The 27,894-nt window shown below is 37.7% G+C and overlaps 2 protein-coding genes across 4 annotated transcripts in view; one reads left to right on the top strand and one right to left on the bottom strand.

The window, feature by feature from the left end:
- Nucleotides 1-162: 162 nt before the first annotated feature.
- On the bottom strand, nt 163-27,894 carry WASHC5 (WASH complex subunit 5). 3 transcript variants are annotated; one of them, XM_054814045.1, is made up of 29 exons: nt 27,738-27,894; nt 26,511-26,811; nt 24,131-24,276; nt 22,937-23,021; nt 22,565-22,665; nt 21,435-21,627; nt 19,695-19,847; nt 17,117-17,230; nt 15,855-16,026; nt 14,850-14,977; nt 13,869-13,998; nt 12,694-12,806; nt 11,899-12,065; nt 11,184-11,259; nt 10,371-10,481; nt 10,117-10,257; nt 8,589-8,669; nt 7,808-7,909; nt 6,999-7,178; nt 6,162-6,286; nt 5,603-5,765; nt 4,834-4,936; nt 4,654-4,733; nt 3,510-3,613; nt 2,904-3,033; nt 2,687-2,783; nt 2,152-2,305; nt 1,792-1,879; nt 163-569 (listed from the first exon to the last, which is right to left on the bottom strand). In XM_054814045.1, the coding sequence occupies exons 2-29, from the start codon at nt 26,694-26,696 to the stop codon at nt 513-515; spliced, it is 3,480 nt and encodes a 1,159-aa protein (XP_054670020.1). In that variant the 5' UTR covers nt 26,697-26,811; nt 27,738-27,894; the 3' UTR covers nt 163-512. The 3 variants fall into 3 exon arrangements, with proteins under 3 accessions (XP_054670020.1, XP_054670023.1, XP_054670024.1); XM_054814048.1 differs by having other exon boundaries at nt 27,768-27,890; XM_054814049.1 differs by having other exon boundaries at nt 27,693-27,785.
- Nucleotides 27,697-27,894, top strand: part of NSMCE2 (NSE2 (MMS21) homolog, SMC5-SMC6 complex SUMO ligase) — a 140,328-nt gene continuing 140,130 nt past the window's right edge. The window contains exon 1 of the mRNA XM_054814050.1: nt 27,697-27,834. The gene's annotated coding sequence lies outside the window, so the exon portion shown is untranslated. The remainder of the gene's footprint in view (nt 27,835-27,894) is intronic.

Here is a 27,894-nt window from a genome sequence, read left to right as displayed (position 1 = left end):
GACATGACTTCTGAGCTATGGACAGTTAATTAGTTTTCTATCCTCTAAAGAGGAAAATTAACTTTCTGCAGTACAGAGGCAGACACCAAACCTCTCTTCACTGTATATTCAGTCTCACTAATGGTTCTTTTAACAGGAAAATTGACACTTTGGAATCATCAGTCCTGTCAAACTATCCAGCACCTTTATTTCCCATTTCATTGTTTATTTGTGATACAAAAGTCAAAATTCAGAACAAAAACCTAAATGATTTATACATAAACAATTACATACAGCATTTATAATGTGCAGTACAAAATGTACAGTTTGGATGAGATACAAATTGCGTTATCATGCCAAGATTTAAACAAGTGTTAATTATATCGTGCTGATGGTTACATTTCAGAGAGACAGTTGTAGCTACTGCCTTAAAACACAAACACGATACAGTTCTGAAAAGCTGGACTTGTCTCATCCTCTGTCCCTGACTCCCCTTTTTGGGTCTGGGGGAAAAACTTGGTCCTTCTCCATATTCACAGTACAGTTCGGAATTCATCAAAGATGAAGCTAGGCACATGTGCTTCAACCACCTAAAGTAAACAGGAAAGCAGTTAAACAGGAAGAAAATCCCTCACGTGCATGCTCCACTCATCCATTAACGAGCATAAGTAACCTACACATCGAGCACACACCACTATTGACCTGAACCGCCCTGGCTGTAGGATGTGCTCCTCGACACGTTCTTGGCGGGCGCACAAAGCGAGGAAGAGCACCACGTCAGGTGCTAAGGCAGGTGCTGGGCCGCGAGGAACTGCCCGGACCACCAGTACTGTGTAGGGCTGGAGGAGCGCTGACACCCACACGGCACCAGGCGGAGCAGAGGCTCGCACGGGTACCAGGCACAGCAGCTGCAAGGCTGACACGGGGAATTTCTACTACATTGCACCATGGGCTGGAAAGGAGAGAGAAACTGGAAGAATCTCTCTCTTTTTGGTATGAGTATTAGCTGGGAAATGGCTTATTCAAGAATCACTGAGGTATGGCCTATAGCAAATAGGATAATGACTTATTTTTAATACCACATATAAGTAATATATCATCTTCAAATGCAGTTAAGTTGCATTTAACCCTAAAATAAAGTCTCTCTACAAGCTCAGACTTTCAGAAGTTCCCTTGCACGTGAAATAAATGGGATGCCATGCTTTGGCAGGAAGGGAAGGAAATCAAGGCCTGGAGACTTACTAAACAGCTTTTTGCCCTGCATTTAGAATACTGCTAAGTTTGTTAGTACTTAATTCTGCAACATCTTGGAACTTCCTTCCTTCCCAAAGGTGCCCAGCAATGTACATGCTCTCTGAAGATTAAACAGAACAGACTCTTCTTAAATCCACACAAAGTTTAAATCCTTTCTATATTTTTTATCCCCTATTTTCTAGAAAACAAGTTTTCCATAAGGATACTATGACTATTATCAGAATAGTTACATAAAGTATGCAAGCAATACAATTTGTAGTTCGTACAGGGTAAAGGAATTCATTATGACCCATTCCTATTGGGCAACGGATTTTCCATCTGTATTTCCTTTTGGCAGTCTTTTACAGAACACCTGAAAAGGGCCGAGACTGCTTTTTGGACAAGCTTAACAAGTCCATTATTTTGGATATTCATTTACAGATGATGCCATGTTCCAGAGTAGACAGATAAGCATGATCGAACTGCTAGTGTGCAACTACAGCATAAACCAAGACTGAGCTCCTCTGAACAGGACTCCTGCTTAGTGCTACATAGAGCAAACATGGAATTCCTTCCTACCTTTCTTGGTAACTTTGTGTAGCGAATGTAATCTTCCAGGAACATGAGGGCACCCACTACATCAGCAGGCATTTCTGGTATCTTCTGGCTAAAATTAAACAACCGGGAAGATCATACTCTTACAGTTATTTGGATAAAATTACATGAAAATGCCAGCTTCCAAATAACACCGTTTCCATTAGATACCATGTGATGACATTATAAAAAGAAATAGTATTTTAATCTTACATTTAGTAAAATATACTGTTATTTTTATGTCAAATATACTCTGCTAGAAAAACATACTGAAAAAGCAGTGATAATACCATTGAAGCCCTCTTCACAGAGGTGATACTTAGGGAAAAAGTAAAACATGGATACCTTGTGCACTGTTCCATCGTTGAACGAATAAACTGACCGATCAGAGCCAGAAATTGTTCTGTGTATCTTGAGTGAAACTGTTTCAACAGGGTAAGGAGTCCCAGAACTAAAGGAAGCCAGTCAATTTGATCAGCTGGCCGCTTGCACACCACTCCTGCACAGAAAAACACCCCCAAACCAACACATTTATAAACCAGAACATTTTCTTTATAGCAGAGGCAAAACTGTCATGAGGTTTTTTGCTGTGCCTCCCCTTCTGCTTGCCCACACATTAAAATTAAAATGTAACAACTGAATTTCTTCTATAGCAAATGGCTTAATAGTATTAACTAAGGCACAGGATGGAAAGAGAAAATCAGAAGTTTGGATTCTGTTTCCTACACCATCGTATTTGGCTTCAATATTATAACAATCCTGCCTGGACATGATGGACTAAAGTTAGAAACCGAGTATTCTCTATGCAGACAATTTTACTATATTCTCTATAATTTCACATTGGTTTTCAACAGATATAGACAAACAACTTATACAATACCTAAATTTCTGTTGTACTGAAGTTTTGGAAACTGGGAAATGAGAAATAGGAAGTTGACAGTGGGAAAATACGGCAGACGTTTTGTTGTTATGTAGATCTGAGGGAGAAAAAAAAAAAAAGAGGAACACAGTTCTTCCACATATTAATTTTTTTCTCAGTTAATAATCAATAATATAGAAAAAGCAAACTGTACCAAGTACTGGAATGTAGGCCTGACCTTATTTAATGGATTGTGAATGCCAGCTGCTTCCAGATAAGCTGTGATTTCATACAAAAGAGTGTTGTCTTCTTTAGGATAAGGTAGCGATGGGTTCTGATAATGTGCTTCAATGTCAGCCAGTATTGCTCTAAAAGGAAAATAAATTGATTATATTAAATACTTATTTAAATTATCCCCAAATAAACCTTACACAATGCCACGTCATATTAATTTTAAAACTTTAAAGTCACAAAACCTGTAAATGGTTACAAGCAAGAGTAAACTACCTTTTTTGAAATATCTTTTTACAAACATTGTATTTGTTTCAAAATCAGCACCACACATTTTCACTGTTCTTACTTCTCATCCAAATATGACCTCAAATCCAGGTATAACCAAATGAAATTAGAAGCTACGCTGTCACTAGCGTGTTCACACATACTACTTGTCAAGTTATTTATTTTTTAATGTTTTTGTTGGGTTCAAATTCAAATGCTTATCAACAAAGCCGTGAACACAATCAGACTCCATATTTTGCCATTGTTTCGATTTTAAGGATTGCTGAGCTGATACTAATTACATCACACTGATACATGCAGCTCTTCAGCGCATTTTGCTTCTTACTTATTGAGATTTTCCAAAGCAGCAGCCAAATGCTTGGAGTCAAACCTGCAGGAATAATTTAATTCATTGGTAATCTGTCGTCGTAAAATCTGCATTTGACCAACCTGTTGAAACAAACAAACAAAAAAAGAGTGGGTGGGATGTTACATGGAAGGTCAACAAAAGAAGGGTAAAGTCAAACTAAGGAAAAACTTAATGAGTAACAATTTACAGCTAAATAGATTACACCAAGTCCTCATTACACCTAACAGCCTTAGGAGGGCTGCCCAAAGCAGGGACATACGGAGAGGTTGGAGCTACTTCCTCATGTTGGTAGCAGAGCCCTGATGCAGACTGCCTGCAGTCGGAACTGACGGACCCCGACTGCGCAGTGCCGTCAGAGGAGAGGAGCAGTCACAGCGCTCAAGATTTACACGCAGTTCACAGCAGCAAATACAGGCAGTGTGAAGAGGGCACTAAAAAGGTAACGGGTATAAAACCACAGTTACTTGCTTGTCTTTCATTGGAAAGTGAAAATGTTCGTACTCTTTTCCCCACCTCTCCCTAGACCTTAGGGTCAGCAATGGCTGGGATAAAAACCAACTGAAAGGCTTGTTGCAGTCAACCTTCCCCTCCCTTCCCTGACCTTTCCTCTTCTCTTCAGTAACATAAAAAACATTCACAACACTCTGAAAAACACGAGTCGCAAAACTTCATTACAAAGACAAGATAAACAGTCATGTTAACACGATAGCTTGTTTAAATTTTTGGCGTAGTAGACTGCCTTCTGTGTGAACAAGGCCAGTTCAGGAAATGCTGCTGCTCCGAACTTTATGCTTAGGTACATTATGTTCACAAGGCACTGTGGGGAGTTGCAGAGCTCCTGATGCTGAGCGCTAACCCGGTCTTCCCAGACCAGATCTCCAGTGCCGGACTCCATTTTTGGCAAACTATTACACATGAATCTGAGCGCTGAGCACTTTGTGGAGTGTGAGCTGTCCATAGAAACGAAACTCAGGAGCTCTCATAAATCCAGGCCTGCTTCACTTGTGATGTTACAGGATTCCAGGTTGATATAATACAACATTGTAAAATAAGCAGATTAAAGTATTTAACCAAAGAGCCTAGAGTGAATTCTTCATATCACTAAGTCAAGTAAACCTACCTTCATTATGGAGTCTAAATATGCTGTCCAGATCTTCTGAGTTTTTGCAATTGCTGTGGAATAAACCTTGTTTGAATTTGCTGAGAAAAGAAGAAGGGTGAGGCATTAAAAAGAGAATAAGAAGAGAAATAAATGCAAGTGTACAATGGCTTTTTCCCGTCTTAACCAGTAAGCACTTACCTATAATTCCTTTGAGAGGACTGACAGCATTCATAAGTGCTTTTAAGGTATCCTGTACTGTCCTGTCACGCAATATAGTTTTCTGAAACATACTGAGGAAATTCTAAATAAAAGAAAGAAATAAGTAAAATCCTTACACATATACTTTATGCTTAATCTTGGTGCTACAAAAGTCACATTTTCTAACAGCAGGGAAAGAATATTTCCACACATGAAGAGTTGGGGAATTCTGTAGTTAGACTTTGTGCTTTTCTGAGTTATGCTAAGCAGCATTAGGACAATTAGCAGAACCCTCCATCAATATAGAATATCCACTGTAGACAACCATTAATTCAATTTTTGAGGAAGAATCGTCTTCATCAATACTTATTTTCCTTAAAATCTTTAACCAGGCTAGGGCTGAATTCTTCTCAGAAAAAAAACACCTTGGTTTCAGAGAGAGGTATGAGGAACCAGTCATTCCATAGAACCGACACCTTATTTATATCATACCAGACTAATCTAATCTTTGTTGATATCATCAACAATCTAATTCTTTGTTGATATCTAGATAGAAAAATAGAAGTTAACCTGAGATCAACTTTTGAGCGTACACAACGCGTACACCTTCAAAAGGCATTCCTTGCAAACCACTGTTCAGTGTAATGCATAGCCTTCTGTTACAAAGCACCGTTTATTCAGGAGTACCAACTTCCATAATTATATCTGTAACTGAAATATGAAACAATAAAAGCATCGTGACCTTGAGAAACCAAAGTTCAAAAATTACCTGCAGCTCCTTTACAATCATGAAACACAGCAGCCTGTCTAAACCATTGAGACCAAAGGTACCTAAAGTATCTTGGATTTCTGAGAAGAGACGACTATTGGTTACTTCCTGATGAGTTTTGATATCATACCAGGTGTTCATTTGGTCAATGTAACACGTGATTCTGAGGAAAAAATAAACAAACAACTACTTCAGAATAAGCTGCAGACAGTTCCTGTGATAATCTGAGTAATGAGTTATCTTATTCAGGCCGAGATTAGAGTTTTGAAGTATCTCAGGTGAGGTTTAGTTACTCCTCTCTCTGCAAGGGTTCTGTCACCCTTCCCTGGTTTCTCCCTCCTCCATTTGTGTAGCACGCTGTTTTCCTTCCTAGACTAAAATCACAGCTTTTGTAGACTAATATTTAAAATGTACAGGATGGATTGGATAAATTTGGTTTTAGAGAAAGATATGACAGCTAAGGAAAAACTATTTGTTGTGTATTTTGTTTGTATATGGTGGAACTGGAGCAATCCGATGTATGGCACCATAATACAAGCTTGTAACACGCAGTACTTACTTTGGGTCTGTGATCCTCAGGATTTCTCTACAAAGCCGACCAATAAATGTTACAGATTCATCCACAGGTGTGAATTTTGGTATAGGAATATGAGTAGACTGGTATATGCTTTGCCAGTCTTGAATCTGAAAAACAATTTTTAGAGTTATTTGCAATAGCAGTAAACGTTTTTAATTCGCTTAGAAATTTTATTCCTTTTGTTTAATTTCGAAGTAGTACACCGTAAAACAATATTGTAAGTTACACACAGCAGAAGACTATAAAGACAGAATAAAGCAAAGAGAAGAAGGAGTCTTATGACAAAGAGCAAACAGAAGATAAGGGTGGAGATTGAGAGAACTACCTAGACTCCTGGTGAGAATTCCATCCGCTCTTTTCTGCGGCAAGACTAGCCACCATTTTGTTAGCTAAATTTAAGATCTATTCACTCCACCACTTGTGAAATATCACAAAAAAGCTGGTAACTACTGCAACCTTTCTAAGCCTGCGTTCTCATGGCTAACAATAGATACAGAGAGGACTACTGTGATTCAGAAGTTACTTTCTGTTTTCTTTGAGAAAGAGAGGAAGTATATTGTTCACTGGCAAGAGATATTAAAATATTCTGTTTGGGGTACTTGGCTCTTCTGATGTACAACTAATGCAACGGGGGATGCTGAAATCATTCAGAAAAACCTTGGGGTAGATGTTTTGCACAGTAGTTAGCACATTTAATTGAAGTCATTAAAGTATGCACTGTGCACAATGGGGTGCATACGCTCCATCAGTCACAAGCTTTAACATCCAAATATAAACACATTTATCAACTTTTTACTCATTCTTGGTTTTGACAAGCACCTTTGTTCTTAAGAAGTTATTGCACTCCTGTTCCACGTTGTAGTTAATAATACGAGACACTTCCTCTTGCCAAATTTTTAAACCATATATGTTGACATAATCCTGGATATATTCAAATGATCGATGGAACCCATCCATTGTGGCCGCCATTTCTTTCAGTTTGGGCATTAGTTCGCTTGGCTATGAATAAAACAAAAACAAACAAACCCAAAAAAATCCAACAGTGGGAACAGGTGGAATACAAAGAAAATGTGTAAGGCCTCTAAATGCCTTTCACTATGCTCCAGGCAGAACCGAAAAACATTGAGAAATTTATCAAAGGTTGTTTGATATCTGAAGTAGTTCTTCTTACTAAATATTTTTTCCTCCTGCTTTTAATGTTTATTTTAGGCTTCAGTTGTACTATTGATTGATCCGGGAGACTCAAGAATCTGGACAGGATCAAAACAAGGAGTCATACTCCTTATTCTACCATTGCCTTTCTACATTTACCTGGCTTTTACATGTCATATGTTGTCATCAGTTGTCACAGACAAAGACAGAACTGTGAACTCAGAACTGACAGGACACTTGGCAATAGAATAAAAATAAGTTTTTGAATTCTATGTACTCTTAGCAGTTTATAAACTCATTTTAACATCAAACAAGGCATTCCAAACAACCTTTAAGAAGTTCAAAAAGTGTACTTTTAGAAAAAGGAAATCTGTACAGAAAAGTATGAATTATTTTCTAGTAGATGTTCCAATAAAAAAGGTCCCAGCAAACCCAAGATACATAAAAAAATAAAATAAAATCAAGCTGTTACACACCTTGGCTCTAGGATTAAAGATGAGGCCCCTGTGAAGAGCTAGAGCTACCCGCTTTACTAGCTCCTTCCTTATTCCATCCTCTAGTAACTGTTTTGGGTCCACCTAAGGAGAAGAAACATTTTTTTTCCTGAAAGTCAGAAAGATATTTAAAAAAAAAAAAAGGATTTTGTTTGTACCAAGAAAGCTACTAAATACTTATGATGTAACAGAAAAACAGTGCTAACAGATGCATTTTCCCACCAGTGCTTGTCCAAAGAATAAGTATTTAAATACTTCCACCAGATACAAAGGAATAATTTAAGTTGAATCGTAAAGGTTTGTAGATCCCATATTCAACCTTTGTTAATGATCCACTGTTAATGCACAATTATAAAAAGCCAGAATGCATTCAGAAGCGTGTATTTCTTCAAGAATGCTTGGTCCTGATGTCCTGAAAGAGATATCTTAATGTAGGAAGACCAGTCTTTGCCAAAGGAAGAAACAGCTCTTTAGAAAAGCTTGCAGTCAATTTTCCAGTAGAAATTAAAAAAATAAAAAAAAAATCAATTAAGGTTGATGAATCTATGTACAAATGAGAACTCTGGGTATTTAACAACCTTAAATAATACAGTTCTTATCTGGATGCCAAGTTAGGCATCACCATTTGAAAACTTGTATGCAAACTTATTTTTTCTTGTCTTTTTATTTTTCCTCAAGGTCTTGCTTAATGTGCTGAAATATCTGTGCTAAAGTGCTAATTGCCACCAAATGACTTTTTCCTGCTGGAATAATAGAACATTACCTTGATGATACCAACTAAAGTAGTTTTCATCATGAGGATGCCTTCAGTGAAGATTGAAATTGCATGGGTTAGCTTAGCAACCTTTAACAGAAAGAGAAAATACAATTTATTGAAGTGATTCAATACATTCAAATAATTACTCTAAAAAGATAAACATCTTTCCCAGTGGTGGCTTCCTGGTTTAGACTGAAGTAATTTGCACTGATATACTTTCAATTTCAATCTTGTTCAAGACTTACAGTACAAAATTTCTTTTAATTAGATCAATATAGGTGTGTTACCTGTAAGGAATGAACAGGTACCTCTCAGAGGTGTTACAGAGATTATGGGAGGAAAGACCTAGCTGGCTGTATCATGTGTGTACCAAACATCATGGACAGAACTCTAAGTTTGTACTTTCAGCAGGCTAGGGACACAGCTTGAAGTAGTTGCTCTCTAATAAAGCCTGCTGCCAGCAATGAGTCCACTTCAATAGTTCCACTGATTTAATATAGTAGCACGTTCTCTTAGTTCTAAATTATTAGTTGAGCATCCTTATGCTCAGAGTTCAGACAAGCCAGTCTTTGCCTTTAAGACATTTACAATATAGAATAGAGACAACACAGTTCAGACTGACAATTCTACAGAAATCAGAAGCAAAAAGGTTCTGCGTGAGATGAACAGTTTCCCAAATTAAATAAACATTTTTCTCAAAATAAAATAATACTGAATACTGTCTCCTCCTCCATTCCTACCCCTGCACAAAATAAATTGACTTTAAAATTTAATGGGGGAGTCTAAATCTAGAGTTCAGGTCTGAACATGAGCTTAATCAGAGACCACAGCTTGTTTGCATAAAACAACTAATAAGCGAGCACTTTGGCAAAAACTGCTGGAAAAAGCTGGCACCTTAACTGACAATTGGAGTGTGAAAAGATATATTCTTTGAGGGAAAGAGTTACTGGTCTACTCAGGTTTTTGCTCCTCATCTTCCTCTATTAAAAATAAACCCAAATAATTTTAATGTTTGGTCACTCTTCCAGACTGATAACGGTGCAGAAAAAAACCCACAGACAAAAAGCCAACGAGCAATTGCAGCTTTCTCTGATGAAATCAATGTGCCTCCACCCATTCTTCACCTTTTAGGGCAGCAAAAAGCTTAACCCTGCTGGATTATTCTTTGACCTTCTCCCAGAACAAGCATTTCAAATGTGGAGGGTTTCATTTCAGACTCAGGTTTTTAGGGTTTCTCCCCCTAAATAATCCAAAAATCTTTACCCTCATTTATAAATATATTTAGTTTTCCTCTCCTTTTCTACAAGATCAAAAGTTTAAACTTTTACAAACAGAAGACAGAAAGTTACTCATCTATCCTGCGGAAACCTAAGGTATACTCATGATAACAGTATTCAATTTTAATTCTTACTCAGTCACCAAATCCAAGTTCACTGTTAAAGTATAACTCTGTGCAGCTGTACCTATTTAAACTTAGGCTGAAGTTGGCCACCTATAAGATATACTTTTTCAGAATTCCCTATTTTAACTGCACCTCGTATCGTGGTCCAAGCTGAGCGTAATCTCGTAGCTTGTCCTTATCAAGGCGAGTAGGCACTTCAATAATATCATGAGTCTGAAGCTTTATAATTTTGAGAAGAGATGTAAACATGCTTTCTGGAATTATCTGTAGAACCTTTATAAATGAGAGAAGAAACACAGTCAGTATATTCTCATTAAAAGTAATAAGTCTTCAGTTAAGGAAAAGTAATTAGAGAACAACACAATTATGTCTCTTCAAATGCCTACCTTTCTAACATAGGAAACCAATTCACCAGAATAATACTGTGATACACTGAGAAGATCAGGACTGTTTGCTTGATTGATGCGGAGAAGCGGCAAGTCAAGAGCAGAAGCAAGCTAGAAATAAAGTTAACATTTTAACTTCACATCTGTTTTTCTAATATAATTTCCATGCTTGGACTCTCTTGCTTAGGCTCTTAACCCACAACTCAAAGCACTAGATCCTTCCCGAAGAACAGTGTTACAACATCAGGTTTGCCAACAGAAAAAAAAATTGCTAAAAGTCAAAGAAGTCCAACAATTTATAATGCTACATTCCCCTTGTTCATTTTTGAAATCTTAACAGTGAGATATTTTTCTCATTGTAATTTTACAGCCCCCCCCGCCACACTATTTGCCATTCTTATTTCTACAGACAATAGCTTCATCTGATGACAGATCTTCATCGTGACAGACAAAGGACATAGCCAACATAACTTTTGTAATTCCTTCAGCCTCCTCTGATACATACGCAGAGGATTCCATCTGTGCACCAATGTCTCCAGCAAGTAACCACAATGAGTAGAGGCTGGATGATGAGACTTATGTGCCTAACAGCAGCAATACGATTGGTTGCATAAAAAACCATGCATAACTTGGTTTTATTTTCTTTAAAACTAACATTGAGTTAATTTAATACAGTCTAAAAAATCTGGATATAGAAAATGTTGGTAAAAGGAAGTTTTGACTCTTTTGTGACTTCACAGCCTTAAGGTTTATTTAAGAAATGCTTTGGTTGACCTGCAGTGTTCAAGTACATTCACTGGTGTTCATACTTACCTTTAGGAAGGTGGCTCTGAGTTTAGTTACCATAGATGGACTGACTCTTATGCTTTCCTGCATAATAGATGTAAAGCTGGGGTAGGAAACAAACAAAACAAATCAGCTTCTTCCCCTGAAATTCTTATTTTCAGCTCTTAAATCATATGTCACCAGCACCAGTGTAAACTAGAAATGGCACAGGACATCACTAAAGAAATTAGCTAAAGGAGGATTTTGGTCTGAAGAGATATTGGCTGAAAAAACCAGTAAGATGCAGGGGTAGGTGGGGCAAAAGAAGAGGGCATCAGGGACCATTAACAGCCAAGGAAATGAAGTAGCAGCTCAGCAAAAACACACCATGGAGAAGGAGTTCTCTAACATTTGTCTTTCCTTGTTTGTTTTTTGGTTGAAACAGGAACCCCAGTATTTTGTAGAACACTTAACTAGACGAAAGGCTGGAGATAGAAGCTTAACAAAATTGTTATAGTTAGAACAGGACAGGCAGTAAAAAGTTACAGTATCACTTAACATGCAGCTAACAACATGACAAGGATGGCTGTTAATTCTTCTTCAAGTTGAGGACAGTTAAATACTCACAACTTCTCATAGAACAAGGCTTCAAGACTGTTTTTGAATTGGAAAGTTTATAGTATTAATAATATTCATGCCTGTTATTTCCCCCAAGTTTCACAAATGATGGCTGACTTAGAAGACAAAGCTCCGGCTAAGATACCTGTCAATTAATTGCCAAGCGTAAGAAAGATCACCAACTATCTGCATGGTGATCAAGACCTCTTCTTTAATGTTGATAGTTCGGATCATCTGATGGAGAAATTTGCGGGTGTCAGCCAGAAACTGGCAAACTTGCAGGTTGGTTTCCAGTTGGTGAAACTCTTGGACCTATATTTAAAAAACAAACAAATGCCATAAAACCACCCACCTCTTTTTTTCTGTTCATCTTTAAGGACAGCAATACACACAGAATTAGTAAACTGACACATTTCTTCAGGATGATATTACAGTAAGACACTTAACAAATCCTGGTCTACTTTACAGTGTGTTAAATAATAAATTTCACAAAGTTACTTGAAGAGGTGTACTGTGAAACACCATACTCAGTAGTCTTTTATACCCTGGAAGTAGAAGATATGTACCCATAACAAATACGGGTATTTTTATTTTGCGTTTCAGATTACCCTCTCGAGCTTCTAATGAATTTATATTCAGAATCCCTAACAAAATGAGTTGCCGAATAATGTTTAATATTGAATTAATTTTTTCAAAAATCCCTACTAATCCTCAGCTGCAGGTGGCGTGATTTTTCATGCTATATTCCTTACTTTACAATCACAAGGCCTATAAGCAAGTCCTGCTGATTGTATACATAAAACTGCAAAGATCTACAGACTTAACAATCATTAAAATGCAGATCTGTTTTGTAACTCATCTATCGGAAGTCAGTGCATGTGTGTCAAATGCTATTTTTCAAAAGGACAAGGTAATTTATCTCAAAATTTCTTGGCCATACCTCCTCCAGTGCCTGTATTAGCTGCACAGTTTTTCTGCCTGCTGCAGTGGAATCATCATAGTTTAGAGACATGATTTGCTTGGAGATTTCTCTGAACCAAGCCTGAAGATTTTCTATGTAAGAACAAGAAAAATTCAGTCAAATCTTTGCATGTATGATAAGCATCAGAGACACAAGGAACTTGCTAGTCAAAATAAACAAACAAACAAAAATCCAATGCTATGTAAGAGTAAGATGAAGGCTTTTTAAATAATATCCTACATTTCTAGTCATTCAACATGTAGACTTGTAAAGGAGCAAATGCTCAGGTAAGTTTCACATATAACATTTAAAAAAACCCCAACACAAATGGGCATTATAGAATCTATACAAAGATGATAAAGCATAAATCATAAATTTATGTTTTATGAATAGTTTTACAATGTTAATTGCCTCAGCGTTGCAATTTCTATGCTTTAGCTACAAGTTTGCTGACATCGAAAATATAAAGGGAAATATTTCAGTAGAGTAATTGTGCTTTTAAGTGGAAGCAAGTGAGAAAATTGCCTGTATTCTAAGTTCTGTTGCTTTGGATTGATCACAATTTACATTGACACTTTATGCAGTGGTCCTAATCAAGTAAGACAAGTGATTTACAATTCTTATTCTTACATCAGTTCAAGACAAAAAAAGATGATGTTTCAAAAAAACGGAGCAAGAAATTTGGAAAGAAATACAGATTCGATGCTTTTAAGCCCTTGGAGAACTTGGAGAATCAGAAAGATATCACTCAGTGCAGAAGAGAAGTAAAAGAAGGTTTGAGAGGAGAGGTTAAGCCATCCCATATTTAATGGGCATGACCTTCGCACTTCTTTGTAGGTAGAACACAGTAATGTGAACTCCGTTATTCATAGAAAAGTAAACTGGCACTTCATAGTCTGACTTCGCATATGTAAATACAGTGATAAAAATATTTTTCAAAATATGGCCATCTAAATATTAGGTATCTAAATATGGCTTACATACGGGAATATATGCAGAAAACCTAAACAAGACAGTATGTAAGAGGCCTCTGTGGCAGCTGACGGACATGAACATTTTTCTTATTATCAGTATTAGTCTCATGTATTTTCTTTTAATATCGGCTTAGAAATAAAAACCAAAATTACTTTTTTCCCCAAGTTTTTAATAATTACCATTTTTCTCCACTCTAGTAAGAGGTTTAACTCCTGAGAAGACGTCAGCAAGCTCAGTCATCCTTTCAGATCCCTCTTTTTTATAGGTCTCCCACTTTGTTTGTTTTTCTGACAGCATCTGCTTGAACATCTATTGAAAAATGAAGAATTTGGTTTACGAAACTGGCAAGAAGGCAAACTACAATAGATGAAATAAAATACTGAAAACAGCTGGAACTGACTTATAGTGATTACTATATAACTTCAAGATCTTGTCAGAATATTAAATACAAAATTAAAAGCATTAAGAAATACAGCCAGTGTGATGGACATACAGTGATAGCAGTTAAATGAATTTTAAAAAACAGTGTGATGCAGATGTTGATTTTTAGTCACTTATAAAAATATCCAGTAACTTTTTTAGCTTAGAGATCCTAGAAGACTCTGGTCTAATACTGACTTATACTTTGCATAGTCATCTCACCCTATGCAGAGAAACCTGATTCAAAAAAGCATGTAGGTGAAGTTAAGCATACTCTTATATATTCTACCAGGTTAGTACCAGAGCATTAATGGGGAATCTTTTAGAAGTGGCAGAACTTCATATATAGGTGTAAGAATTTTCTTAGCAGCTTATCCTCAACATACACAGGCTTTTGTCTCTGAAAGAAAGCCTGAAAAAGAGAAGTATGGTGGGATAAAACCTTAAGCAGCTTCTTCAACAGATTTTATTATGCCTGTTATCAGAATGTTCATGCAAAATTCTCAGTAAATATAAATACCTTGGGTAAGAATGAAAACTGCCAATTATTCAGAAGACTGCAAAAGTCATTTCCAAGCAATAGTAGTTTGTAATCTTCTATAGAAACCTCACGATTAACAAATCAAAATAATCATTCTTTATATAAGTGGACTGTACGGTAAATGTACTATTACTCTCCAAGTCTTCAGCTCTGTTCTGCCATTCAGGGGAACTCGCTGAAGAAGGCAGCAGCACGTTACCTCTTTCAAAATGAATTCAAATTGAGCTGTATCCAGAAGAAGCTGGAAAAGAATCCTGGGATTGTACTTTGAGTCTGTGAGAATCTGATCCTTTATCTGGCGGAGACGTTTGTTATTTGGATCACAAGCTGAAAATGGACAGAACACATTTCGCCGTGTTACAGAATTTGGCTAAGCTTTTCAATCTTTGTAAACAGACTCTTTTTTAATACCTTCAAAGCAAAAACATTTTGCTCTGATACATAAGTCCCCACTTGTTCTCCATTTACATACGTCTCACCACACTTGTACAACCCTTCCTTAGAATAGGGAATAATTAAGGTTTCTGTGGTGCTTCAGCCTTCTTAAAACACTTGTGCTGGCTTCTGCAAACTACACGTGAACTCAGTACACCTGTCTGACAAACCCAGAGATCAACATTTCTGAAACCATTACAGAAAACACATGGAGGTGTAACAGAAGCCCTCTCACATACCAAGAAGCCCCAAAGACAGCACAGCATTCAACCAAGAGACTGTCTAAATAGGTAAGTTTATAGACCCAAACTCACGTCAGAGACATTATTCAACAGTTTCAGTTGAATTTCAGTTTGACAGAATAAACCCCTTGGTTTTAAACTATGAATTACTAAGATATTAAAAAGTTGGCTACTGCTTTCCTTTTGGTGTTAGGTAAAACTCCCAGAATGCTGCTTTAAGCGATAAGGCAGAAAAAGATAAAGTTCTTTTTCTGTAGAGTGTTATTCCACAGGATCATGACTTCTCATACCACTTTCTCTATCTGTGTCTAGCTCACAAGAATTAAGGAAATGCATGTGTGCTGTTTCAGCCGAAGACTTTAGGAGACTGTTAGCAAAAGAACAGCTCAACAATCTATTGAAAACAGGAGATGAAACTCTGCTGACTTCAATGGCAGCACACACTGAACTTCCTTGGGGACGTAACATGAAGCACCAGTATAGCAGGACTGACAGCTCTGTCATAAAAGTCTAGCACGAAGTCTTACCTGTGTCTGCAGTGTGAAGCATCAGCCAGCGGATTGCTACATTACAGTCTCGCAGGCAATTCAGCAGCTTGGGAATATTGTCCAGCACCAGCTCTTCCCTTAGACAGCCCTCTTTGAGAAACTGCTGCACCTGAGTGTGCACTCGCTCAGTGACTGCAGCATATCTACTCGCCTTAGAATAGACAAAGCTTGCGTTAATATAGTCCTTGCATCGAATGGAATACATTGTGTAACAATGTGACTGTGGCTTCCCAAGAACTTCAAGGGCACACAGATCAAAAAAGTGCTATAAAACTTACCATTGTTACTAGCGGGCAGTATCATAAACTGCAAGTTCATGACAAGGATGCAAGCTAAATTTTAAAGCAAAGAGCCTGCACGGGAAGCAGACTTGTAAACATCTTATATTTGCTTATGTACTCTCTAGAAACCATTCCTAAAAAATGGTACTAATATTTTATTGCCTAACGAGACAGAACAACAACAAAAATCTATTTCAGAATGGAAATACTTGTTATGAATTAAATGTCAGTTCTACTTAGCAAACTTCTTCCCTAAAGACTAAGGAAAAATGTCTGCTCATATTCCCTAAGTTTACTAGACAATATATAGTATAGTTGTCCTAATTAGACGCTTCTGTGTGTTCTTCCCTGAGCACTGAGGTCAGATTCTAAGGAGGTATTTAGCTATCATCAATCCAGCAAAATGCCCCAATTACTATCCTGCTGCACACAAACCAACCTATATCACTCACTGTTTTTTAGGTACGGAAAAAATTACTTCCCATAAAAAGAACTAACTGTATTGCATCACGCAATGTTACAGTGTCATTCTTTTAAATCAAATGCTTTTTCCAGTCTACTGTTTAAATAATTTGGGAGGCTCCATTTAAAACTGAGTGCCACACTGTCAGCATAAATGTCTAACTTCTAAAACTGTTATCTATGAAAGACCAAACACCGCAGTCAAGTTAAGACATCCCAATATTGAACAACATGGTGATGAGTGCTAGCAACTGTTCAGTTAAGTCACGACCCTGAAACTTTTAGGGGAAACAAACACTGCAAGAGGAACTGAAACAAGCAATGCTGTGAAGACCAGATTTTCAACACAGTTATGTACTCAAAGTATTGTATTTGAATACAATTCAAAGAATTGTATTCAAAAGAAAAAGATCCATACATTATTGTTGTCTTAGAATACACTTGACATGCCCACACAGCCTGAATCTTGCTAAAAATAGTGAACTCTGGCTTATGTACCTGCTCTTTGACATTTGAAAGATCCAGCGTGTAGTTGAGGGCAGTTTTAGCAGCTTTGTAGGGTTCCCATGCTTCTGCTAGATTTACAGTGATTCCCATGTAAATGCTAATAACCTAAAATTGGAAGCAGAAAACAAGAAGTTGTATTTATATTTTTATGAAGAAGATGACATACTTTTCATTTAGCAGTATGAGTAGAAAGCAGTATGTTGTGGGTATGAATATGAGATAACTAAACTTTTTTGGTAGCTGTGCTCCTTACTCCACCACCTTTGGAAATCAAGGAGTAAGAAGACTTTGAAATGAAAGGCACACAGTTAATTAAAGGCTTAGTTCTGAAAACAAGCTACAGTTGTTTCAGTCACTATGAATAATCCTTGACCTCTACATTTCCCCTCCATGAACTTATGATTTCTTTTTCATTTCCATGATGCTATGCAGGAGACTGACAAAAACAACTGGGGAAATTACTGACAGACGAAAAAAAAATCAGAATCCTACTCTAAGGATGCCCAAAGGACAAAACTGAAATGTAACCGTCTTCCATGGTGAACACAAACAGAAGAAAACTATGATTCCACACTGTGATTTTTGAGGAGCACAGAGGAACTGATTTCAGATACCTAGCTGTAGTTTGTGTGATTAAAAATACAGAACTGTAGTGAATTACAAGTGTTTGTAAGATACTTGATTAAAAATGGAAGTCTTGGGTTATTGACAGATTAAGGATAAATAGAGCTGTGGCATTATGAGCTTTGTCACACTATTGCTCCAATATTCCTCCATCCAGGAGTGATCACATCGAAAGGGACACTGTCAGCCTTTGAGGTCTCCTGACAGTGTCAAAAGGAAGCTAATAAAGGCGAATGGCACACTGGTCTGCTGATAGGAGGATCCCTCTCATTGTTGAAGTGAAGCTCATTACTTCCTGCAGCTGACAGCTCCTTCAAAAGCTACCCTTCAATGGCTAACCATGATTTGAAACCGGCCTAAGAATCAAGTATTCTGTACGATACAGCTAACTCATCCATACCTGATCGCAAGAAGATATATCGTCTTAAAATAAGTTTGTACTATGAAGTCAAGTGAGTAAAAACGCTGGCATAATCAAAAATTCACAATGTCAAGTTATCATTTCTAAAACAAGCTTGCAGTTTTTCAGAAACTGATGGGTTTTCATGTCTAGTAAAATAGCCAGCCATTACAGTTTCTGCCCTCCTTTGTTCACTGTTCCACTAGTGGTACAGAAAACTACAATCTGAAACCAACAGAGATACCCAAATCAATTTATAGCTTCTTTGTGAAGTCTGATTCCCTTCGATATAGACTACCTGGGGACTCTATTGTTATCTGCCAGCCTATTTCAGTAGCATTTTTTGCAGACAAGGGCTTCTGGATAGAAATCCTAAATCTCAGTACCGACACACACAGTAATTCCATTTTTATCACTGCATCTGAAAAGGTCTATAGAATTGCACAGAGTGACAGGTTTTGCTTCTAAGTTATTTGGACAATGACATGGAATGAATCCTTAAACAAGTTTTCAAATAACATCGGTTTGGAGGGGAATTGTTGGAGAGCAAGACTGCCATTCAGAGCAGACTTGACAAACTGGTTGAATTCACCAGCAGAAACCATGTGAAGTTTAATAACAACAAATACAAAGTCCTGCACTTAGGACAAAAATCAAACCCTTACAACAGCACAATCTGGGAACTGACTGCCTATGTAAAAATTCTGCAGAAAAGGACCTAAGCCTCCTGGTGGACAAACTGAACATGAATCAGACATAGAGCCTTATGACAACAAAGGTTAACCACACACTAGGCTATGTCAGCCACACTGTAGCTACCAGACTGAGGCAAGTGATTAATGTGTCCAGATTTGGACTCCTCAGTATGGAGAGACACGGACACACTGGAATGAATCAAGTAGAAGGCCACTAAGACACTTATGGGACCCACTACGTAAGTAGAGGCTACAGGACCTGGGTTTCCTTAAGCTGGAGGAAAGAAGATGAAGAGATCTGACTGCAATCTTCCACTACCTAAAGGGAAGTTATGAATAAGACAGAGCCAGACTCATCTCAGAGGTACACAGTGAAAAGACAAGAGGCAACAGTCACAAGCTACAACTGAGAGTCATTAAGCACAGCCACAGGTGCCCACAGAGGCTGTAGATCTTCATTTGAGACATTTTCAAAACAACTGGACAAGGCCCAAGCAACCTTATTTAACTTTGAAGCTAGTCCTGCTTTGAGGAAAAGGCTGGACTAGAAGATGCCTATGTTACCTTCCAGCCTACATTTTTCTATGATTCACTTTACCATGATGGTATTCAAGTTGTTGATTTAAGCATTTTAGACAATTGATACTTTCAAAGGATAGCTTTCCACACTTATCTAGAAGGTTTGATTCATACCGCTTCATTCTGAACAAAGTAAAATCTCCCCAGAGAAGAGTCTATTTTAGTTTTAGGACATGATTATTTTTCATAATGCATGCTGTAAAAAGCAGGTAAATTGTTCCTCTAACATTAAATCCAGGGAACAGTTTTAAAATACATTTATTTTTTTTACCCAATTATCTGGAAAGTATTTATCCACTATCTCTCTCATTTTTGCTTGTTGAGTGTGAAGAATAGAAGGGTCAAAATACAGTATCACATAGAGCATAGCAGCCTGAGTAGCCAGGGCAGTGCTGCGGTGTTCTGGTAACGGATATGCAGAAACCTAGGAAAAGGGAAAAAACCAGAACATCATATAATGCAACATAAACCACTTGCAAACATTATGGGGCACATTAAAGAGTACACTATATAGATACTAGGAGGCACAGAGGATATGGGGGTAAGCTGGACATGCTTACACATGTAGCATATTTACCAGGTATCTTTTACAGAATATAAAAGTTGACTGTGTAGATGCCTACTAAATTTAACAGGATATAGTAAGATATTAATATGCTGTAAATGAGTCAAAGGAAGGATGAACCAAAGAGCTTAAGATGAGTTGAAAGAAGCAGAGTTAGAAATAAGTATTTCATAACAACTGGATATGTTTAGTTCATCTCAGATAGAAACAACTATTAATTTAACTGAAGTAACAGGCAATTGAGATGCAAATAATGTAATTATTCACCAAGTCCATGTAGCAGCAAGATCAAAAAGATTCAAATTATCAACTGAATTTTCATTTTAAAAATGCATAGGATAATATATTGAAAGACCTTTGTGCTAACAAAAAAGTTGTCATCAAAATCATATCAACAAGACATAATGATTTGTCATTAGGAAAACAGTTCTCTGCTTTTATTTAGTAACATTTTATTTTTCTTTAATTTCATTTGGCTATTTTATTAGGTTGTGTTCAGACTAGTACGAAAAATCAGGAGGCTTCTGCCACTGTCATCAATAAAAAAGGCTGTATTCAGTTTGGGTTGAGCTTAAGATTTCTACTCTACTTTTTGTACTATGTTTGGAAAAAGTACATAGGTACTGTAAGGCATTTTTTCCCCTTTGAAGCTTAATATGTCTGTCCATAGTGTGAGCATGTTTTTGATAAGGTCCCTACTTTTAAATTATTACTCCTGCCTAAAGACTTAAGCCTTTGTTTATTTCTTACAATCATACGTTAATCTTCAAATGCTGGTTTTTTGGCATCTAAAAACTGCTTCAGTTTTCCAGGATTCACTTAAAGTGTGCCAATAATTACAGAAATAAGACTACTTGTCCATGCTAAAGACTGAAACCTGCTCAAAAGCAAATGCTTTGTTAAAGATCTCTCAAAGGAGTCATATTAGAAGAGACTGTAAATACAGTAGCCATTACTCATACTTTGCTTCAATTTTTCTTTTACTAATACAATTGTCATAGTTAAGAACTGCAGTATTAGCTTTCCTTTTTAAACACATTATCTACTAAGGGATGATGAATCTCTTTGCAGTAATTAAAAGAATGGGAATCTCTGAAGGAATTAAGAGTTATTAAGAGTGGCAAATTATTTATGATTTAAAGACATTAAATAAAAAGGGGTGTTTTTACTGTGAGATTGGCCAAACACTGGAGCAGGTTGTCCAGAAAGGTTATGCAGTCTGCACCTCTGGAGATACTCAAAACCCAATCGGACACAGTCCTGGGCAATCTGCTCTAGCTGACCCTGCTTGAGCCAGGGGGTTGGACGAGGTGCTCACAAAAGGTCCCTTCCAACCTCCGTGATTCCATGATTTACTTTTTTTCTGGGCTTCATGGTTGAGTAACTAACCTGAGAAGTCATTTCATATTTAGTTTTAGATTGGTCTTTTATCTCACAGTAACTTACCTGGTTATAAATGTCATCTGACCGCAAGCGGCCAATAACCATGCTAATGAATGTTTCACTTATGGGTACCCTGCTGAAGTAACTCTCGGGGTAGTTTGGAGGTCTTTTAGCTCCAGGTTGGCTTGAGTACCCAGTGCTTCGAAGCAATTTACAGATATCATCTAAATTGGAATCAGCAGAGGATCGTGCTGCACTGTTTTACAAAAGAAAGGAACGAAAATTGAGCATTTTGTCTTCTCCCTCCCCTTGCAACCGTGCCTTTCCTCCAAGAAAATGATCAGATGCTAAGGTCTGGGAGATTTTTGGTTGTTTACTCTATGAATATAATGGTCACCATATTATAGGAGGACACCGATAAATGTCCATACTGGAATCCCAGATAAGCACACAAAGCACAAACAGAAAAATGAACTGTATTCAGGAACAGAAACAAGTAGCTTTATATTCAGAGGAGGAGTTTTGTTCTGGGTTGTTGTTTTTTCTTTTTTTCTCCCCATTTCTGATTTCCCCTTTTTGATTCACTTCTGCATTCCAGAGTTAAAGACTCCTCTCTCATTATACTGAGAGGCATAAACATAGCCAAAGAAGCACAGGAACGGGATACCCCCTTTTTCATGTGTGTGAAAGGATTTGCACTGATACCCTTTGAGTCCCTAACTGTCACACAATGATGCTGTCAACCTACCCTGGACACTCATTATTGATTTGACTAATCACGCACTGTAACTACAAGAAGTCTGACTTGCAATACATTTGTCATCTAGATACTCAGGACTTTTCACCACAATTTGTTCACACATTTGGGAACCTATGATACTTTCATAGCTGACACTTGCAGCGTTAAAGCTTTAGCTGAAAGTTTTTTGTCAGTAGACTTCAAATTTCTATTGCGACAGCATGAAAAATCTGTTGCTCCAGTTTTGCAGCTAGACCCGCAAACACTGCTAATGCAAGGAGTTCTACTGGTATTCAGAGAACTCTGCTGAATTACCAGTCTATCTCTATATAGTCAGTTGGTCAAAAAGGTGCCAATCTTTCCATTTAACTTAATTCAATAACCTAGTTAACTGAATATACTGCATGTTACATCCTTTCAGCCTTGAGTGCTTCTGCATACCGATGTACATTACCTGTATCTGTAGTAGGAAACCAACATTCTTTCTCTGACTTCTCCCTCAATCTTCTGGTCAATGACCAGTAGCATGACTCCATATAAATAGAGCGCTTCACACTGTTTGGAAAAAGCAAGAACGAAGGAAGTAAATCACATAAACACAATTTTGTAGTAACATTTAAAGACAAACACGTACTGGCAAACTAACCCAATGTCAACTATGTAGTCAATACAGTAAGAAGAATAGCAGGCTGTAGATTTTTGTTCTTTGTTCTCCTTAAAGTGAGTCATAGCATTTCCATGCATTTAGTAAACTTAAATCTTTGTCTAGTTTGGCACTGAACTAGTTGGTTCATTTTCTACTATTGCAAAACTGTTCAATACTTACTAGAAGCTGTTTTCCATCTTCATTAAGGAGGACTGTTTCTAATGTTTGCTGAATGTAAATTCCTTCATTGAGGTCATCTAAATATCTAGGAATCATAACAAAGAGTTGGTCATTGACTATTTTGCGCTCTAATCATATGTCTTCAGAACTCAACCGGCCGATTTTCTCTGAAAGTCAACAGACAGGTCAGAACATTTCCCCAGTACAAGTAGCATGAAGTTTTTCAGACAAAGAAGAAGAGATGATCTTCTATGAAATGAGACGCTGGAACTCCTAGCTAGAGCCAACCACTTGGCAAAAGCCTCCTTCCATATCCTGATGGTGTACGTGAAAGACACTGGAGGATACTCTGTAACTTACAGCTAACATCCTCTTAATCCTCCTATGTATAGATGGGTAACAGCCTGAGAGCAGAGTACTGAGAAGGAAATGCTCCTCTTCCACTCCAAAATTTAGTAAAACTGTCATATTTTTAAGTTATCTCAAAACTATCTCTTGGAAATACCATAAATTTATCTCAATTGCAATTTTGAAGGTAGAGCTAGAAATAGAGTATGTTCATCTCAATAAGATTGCTTCCTATTAAAGGATTTTCCAGTACCACCATGTATTAATAAAAGTCATGTTTAAAATTTACTCTTTTGATTAATCTTTTTATATAAGATCAATAACAAAACACAATTCTTAGGCTTAAGATTCTCTGGAACTTTTTCTTAAGTGTATTTCATGAACCTTTCATATTGTTTTTTTTACAGGTAAGAGTAGCAAACTTGAGAATACGGCAACTCCACTGAAAAATTAAGTTTAGGAAAATAATGCCAATGAAAGTCAAAGAAAAAACCTAACTATCTGATATTCTGTTTTGCAAGACCACAAAAACTTAGTTTATTAAATTATTATTACTCCTTTTATTAAAAAAAATCTTCAAGTCAACCTCCAAGACAAAGAAAAGAAACTAGTTCTAGCTTACAATTGAGGAAATGAGGTAGAGAGGTTAAATGTTTTCAAGTCATATATTAAGCTGGTAAGCAACGGTAGGAGTTAGCGTTCACTCCAGCAATCCAGGTTTCCAGGTGCACAGGAATATGCCTCAACAGTGAGCATATTGGGTCTCTAAGGAAAAAGCTTCTCATTATAAAGACTAAGCCGTAATCTAGTCTTTAAGAAAATCCACATGTATTTAAGATACCATACCTGTTTAAATCTACAATGTATTTATGTACACTCTGAAAAGCTAGATAAAATCTTGTCAAAATTTCAATGTTATTTTCACGAAATTCTTCATCTAAATCCAGTAACTCAGGTTTGGCTTCCAGTTTGCCTTCACATGTCTCAGGCCCCTAAGAAAAGAAATTCATCTTTAGAGACAGTATTTGACTTTGACCTCTGACTTCTCTTCAGTAGGACACAGAACACGTACAACCACCACTGCGTGCCCAACAACAGAATTAACATTTCTTCCGAAAACAAGGATCTGTAGTTTTGCAAACTACTGTGTGATTGAACACTGATTCCATAAAAAAGCTTTTTACACTTTGTTACAATCTGCAATGCCTTTAAATAGGATTTATCCTACATAACCAATGGAAAAGCATAGTTAATGCTTTGTGTAAAGCCCCACTATGTGCTTTTTCTGGTGCTAACTATCTTCCTGCTGGAATTTTTTTCCTTTACACATTTGATCTGATTGAGTTCTCAGATAGAAATCCTAACATTGAGGCCTCACAAAGCTTAGTACCTTCTCATACAGTTTAACTGCTTGAAAGTATTAGATCCGGGTTTTTGGTTTTTTTTTCAGACTCTGGACCTAGTTCAGTGCTACTTCCCCAAATTAATGCAGAAACTATGTCATCAACAACTGAAAAAGGGTTGGGATGAAGAGCCTGACTTTTCTAACAATTTACTACTGCCAACATTTCTCATAACCTCCATTTGCTCTTACCATCACCATGTAAATGAAAATACTGTTACTGTTTAATTGAAAATATTATTAACATTTAATTGAAAATACTGTTAACATCATTCCACAGACCACTTATGACAGCATGAGATCATGGCTTAAAGGATTTAGTCAACATAAACTCCATAAAAATAGCATAAAACAGAGTTAAAATATAATATTATAATCCTAATACCCAGCTGACAATTTTAGTGTGGTTTTAAAATGTTCTTCTGCTTATCTTTTTGTGCAAAATACCTACATGAAACAAAGGATAAAAAGCAGACCCCAAACTGCCTATGAAGTTCAAATGCACAAAGTAAGCAGCCTGAATTTTCAAAATCTCAAATCTCTTCTCATTAAGTAATTCTAAGAATCATGAATACAGGAATGGCACATTTGCAGGGAAAATATCTGTAAATTCACTAATGTCTGCTTTATGTCTTTTATGGATTTTTGGGGTGATTACTCTGAAAAGCAGCAGCACTGCTGTGCCTCCTTAACATTCAAAAATCTTACAATTTCAAGGATAATTGTATTTCTCACCAATTATACCTACCTGCTTTTAAATTTTCAAGTAATTTGTGTAAAAAGACTTCTAAAAAGCACTTAGATCTAAAGGTATCTGGAAAATCATTGGTGCTGAGGGTTTTCAGCATCCAAGGCTCACAGTACCTGAAAATTACGACTATTACTAATAAAACCTAAAACAAACCCCACCCCACCTTGCTTTACTATTAACACTTCTTGTATTGTACAATCCAGATGAAATCAGATTAGATAGTCTCTGTACTTCCCTCTTAATCATGCTGGAGAATGATAGAGGGAAATAGGTAATCCAAGAAGCTTAATTTTTGCAAGGGAAACAAGGGCCTTTCATGGACACTGCTCTTTGATTTGTTTATTCAGCACATGTGACAAGTCCAGTGAATGAACAATCACAGCACTGTCAAACAGGAAAGCAGAAAGCAGTTTTCACGGCTGCAAAGAATAAGCTACAGATAACCAGAGGAAGATGGGCATACTGCCCACAGTACTGCTCCAAAGGAAAACAACCAACTGCACAGGCTCAGAACCTGCTGGTGAAAGCAAAATTGAAAGTTTCTGCAGGAAATAATAATGAAAATAAAAACCAGAATCCAATACTCAAGTCTCATATAATCAGTATCCACTAAAGTTCACAAGGCAGATGACTCATCAAACATTTTGAAACGTGTACCTGGAATGCTCTTGTATGGATGCACTTAAAATTGCTGCCTCCTCCTTGCCCTGATACTCCCATGCAGGTACGGGTTATACTTATGTTCTGCCTAGGGGCCTAAGCATAGAACCTTCCCTAGACTGTTTCTGCTCACCAAAATGAGTAAGATAAGGCTGAGTATGATCAGCCTCAGTATATAAAATACAAGACAGCCCAGAAGTGGAACGTTAGCATGCAAGCATATCCCAATTGCCATCTCAAGTTGATGAATTTTTGGTAAAAAATAAGTAAGTAGGAAGTCATGATAGTCAATTCTGACGAATGCTAGTAATAAACACAATAATCAAGAATGGCTGTTTCATAACCTGAAGCACCCTGATGCTCTACTGGGACAGTGATGCTTTAGGGAGAAGTTTAACAATAAAAGGATTTACCTTAAAATAACTGAAATCAAATATGATATCCCCATACTTCTGTTGATCAGCCTTGTCCTTTAGCCTGAAAACACCAGGAATAAATTCGGAAAGTCTCAGAAGTTCTGCAATGATGGCATTTCCACAGGACACAATCCGAAGAATTGCCTGACCACAGAGATTGTTTTCAGCTAGAAAATCAACCATTGTGGAGCTGGACGTGACAGAGCCACAGAAGCCCTGCAGTCAGATTCTGATCATTAGTCTTTAGGTTATTTGAAGAAGAGAGTCTGATGACAAAACTAGCTGCTCCATTAATAACCTGTAAAAACAAAACCACACACAGAGCAGTTCACATGCATGTTTTTGATAGTTTATGAATGGATTACGTGGATTTTTAAGCATACTCTCAAATCTTTGTTTATGAAATCTAAATTATCCACAGCTTTGTAAAATGAAAACAAATGCACTGAATTCACCTTCAGCACACATACTGTTTGACTCGGTCAAGCATAACCTTTAGTACCAGAAAACTTGAAGAGAACTATTGAAGAATAAAACAATCACAAATACTGAAGAAACTGAGACCACACAAGGAGATGGCTGCAAGGAAAGCAAAACCATGCTATGTGTTTATAATAGCAACTTTAAAAATACAAACAAAGGGATTATCATAGGCTTTAGCAACAAGGAAAACTTCTATAGCAAATGGAAAGGAATACAGCTGAGTTCCTTTATTTATGGCTGAAGGGCCAGTTTCCATGCTGTGGTTGCATTTCCTGGTCAGTTTTATTTACTGACATGTTTCCTGCAAGACACAGAGTGCAGCACTGCTAAAACCAAGCTTTTACGTTTAGAAACACTTATGGGAAGTTATGAGTTGACTTTACTTTTCACCAATAACCTTCCAAACCACTGAAATTAAACTTCAGATGTCAGTGCCTCTTTTGTCCCAAAAAGCGAACCAGGAGCCCGGTCTTCCCGCTGGACGAGGCGCAGGGCGTTACTACTGCCGCTGCAAGCTCCCCCGCAGGGCCCAGACCCCACCGCCACCGGACCGGGCTTTAAACCACATCCCACCCCTCTCCGCCGAGGCCGGTCACCGGCCCGGTGGATCGGTCCCGCCTCCCTCCCGCGCTGTCCCTCACGGTTTGAACCCCGCCTCGGGGCTACCACCGCGGCGCGAGACCAACCCCCAAGCACCTCGCAGCGGCGGCGGCCTCCCCCGCTCCCGCCGCCTCCCCTCACCCGGTGCCACCCTCGCTCGGCGGCGCTCACCCTCCCCCGCCGCTGGCGCGCCTTGCGGGCAGGGACGGCGGCCGCCTGAGGGGAGCTGTGCCAGCAGGTGAGACGCAGGGAAGGAGGCGGCGGCGGTCCGTGCGGCGCGGCCGAGCCCTCCCGTCAC

This window comes from Grus americana, chromosome 2, assembly GCF_028858705.1.
Source record: "Grus americana isolate bGruAme1 chromosome 2, bGruAme1.mat, whole genome shotgun sequence".
Lineage (NCBI taxonomy): Eukaryota > Metazoa > Chordata > Aves > Gruiformes > Gruidae > Grus > Grus americana.
Note: the sequence above shows the minus strand (reverse complement) of the source record. Positions and strands in the feature narration are given on the sequence as shown.

Coding starts and splice junctions, on each gene's coding strand:
- WASHC5 (XM_054814045.1), bottom strand. CDS start 26,696: ATGGTTGATTTTCTAGCTGAAAACAATCTCTGTGGTCAGGCAATTCTT. Junction 17,231..19,694: donor AATACTTTCCAGATAATTGG/GTAAAAAAAATA, acceptor TTCCAATTTTAG/GTTATTAGCATTTACATGGG. Junction 7,179..7,807: donor TCTTTAATCCTAGAGCCAAG/GTGTGTAACAGC, acceptor TTTTATTCATAG/CCAAGCGAACTAATGCCCAA.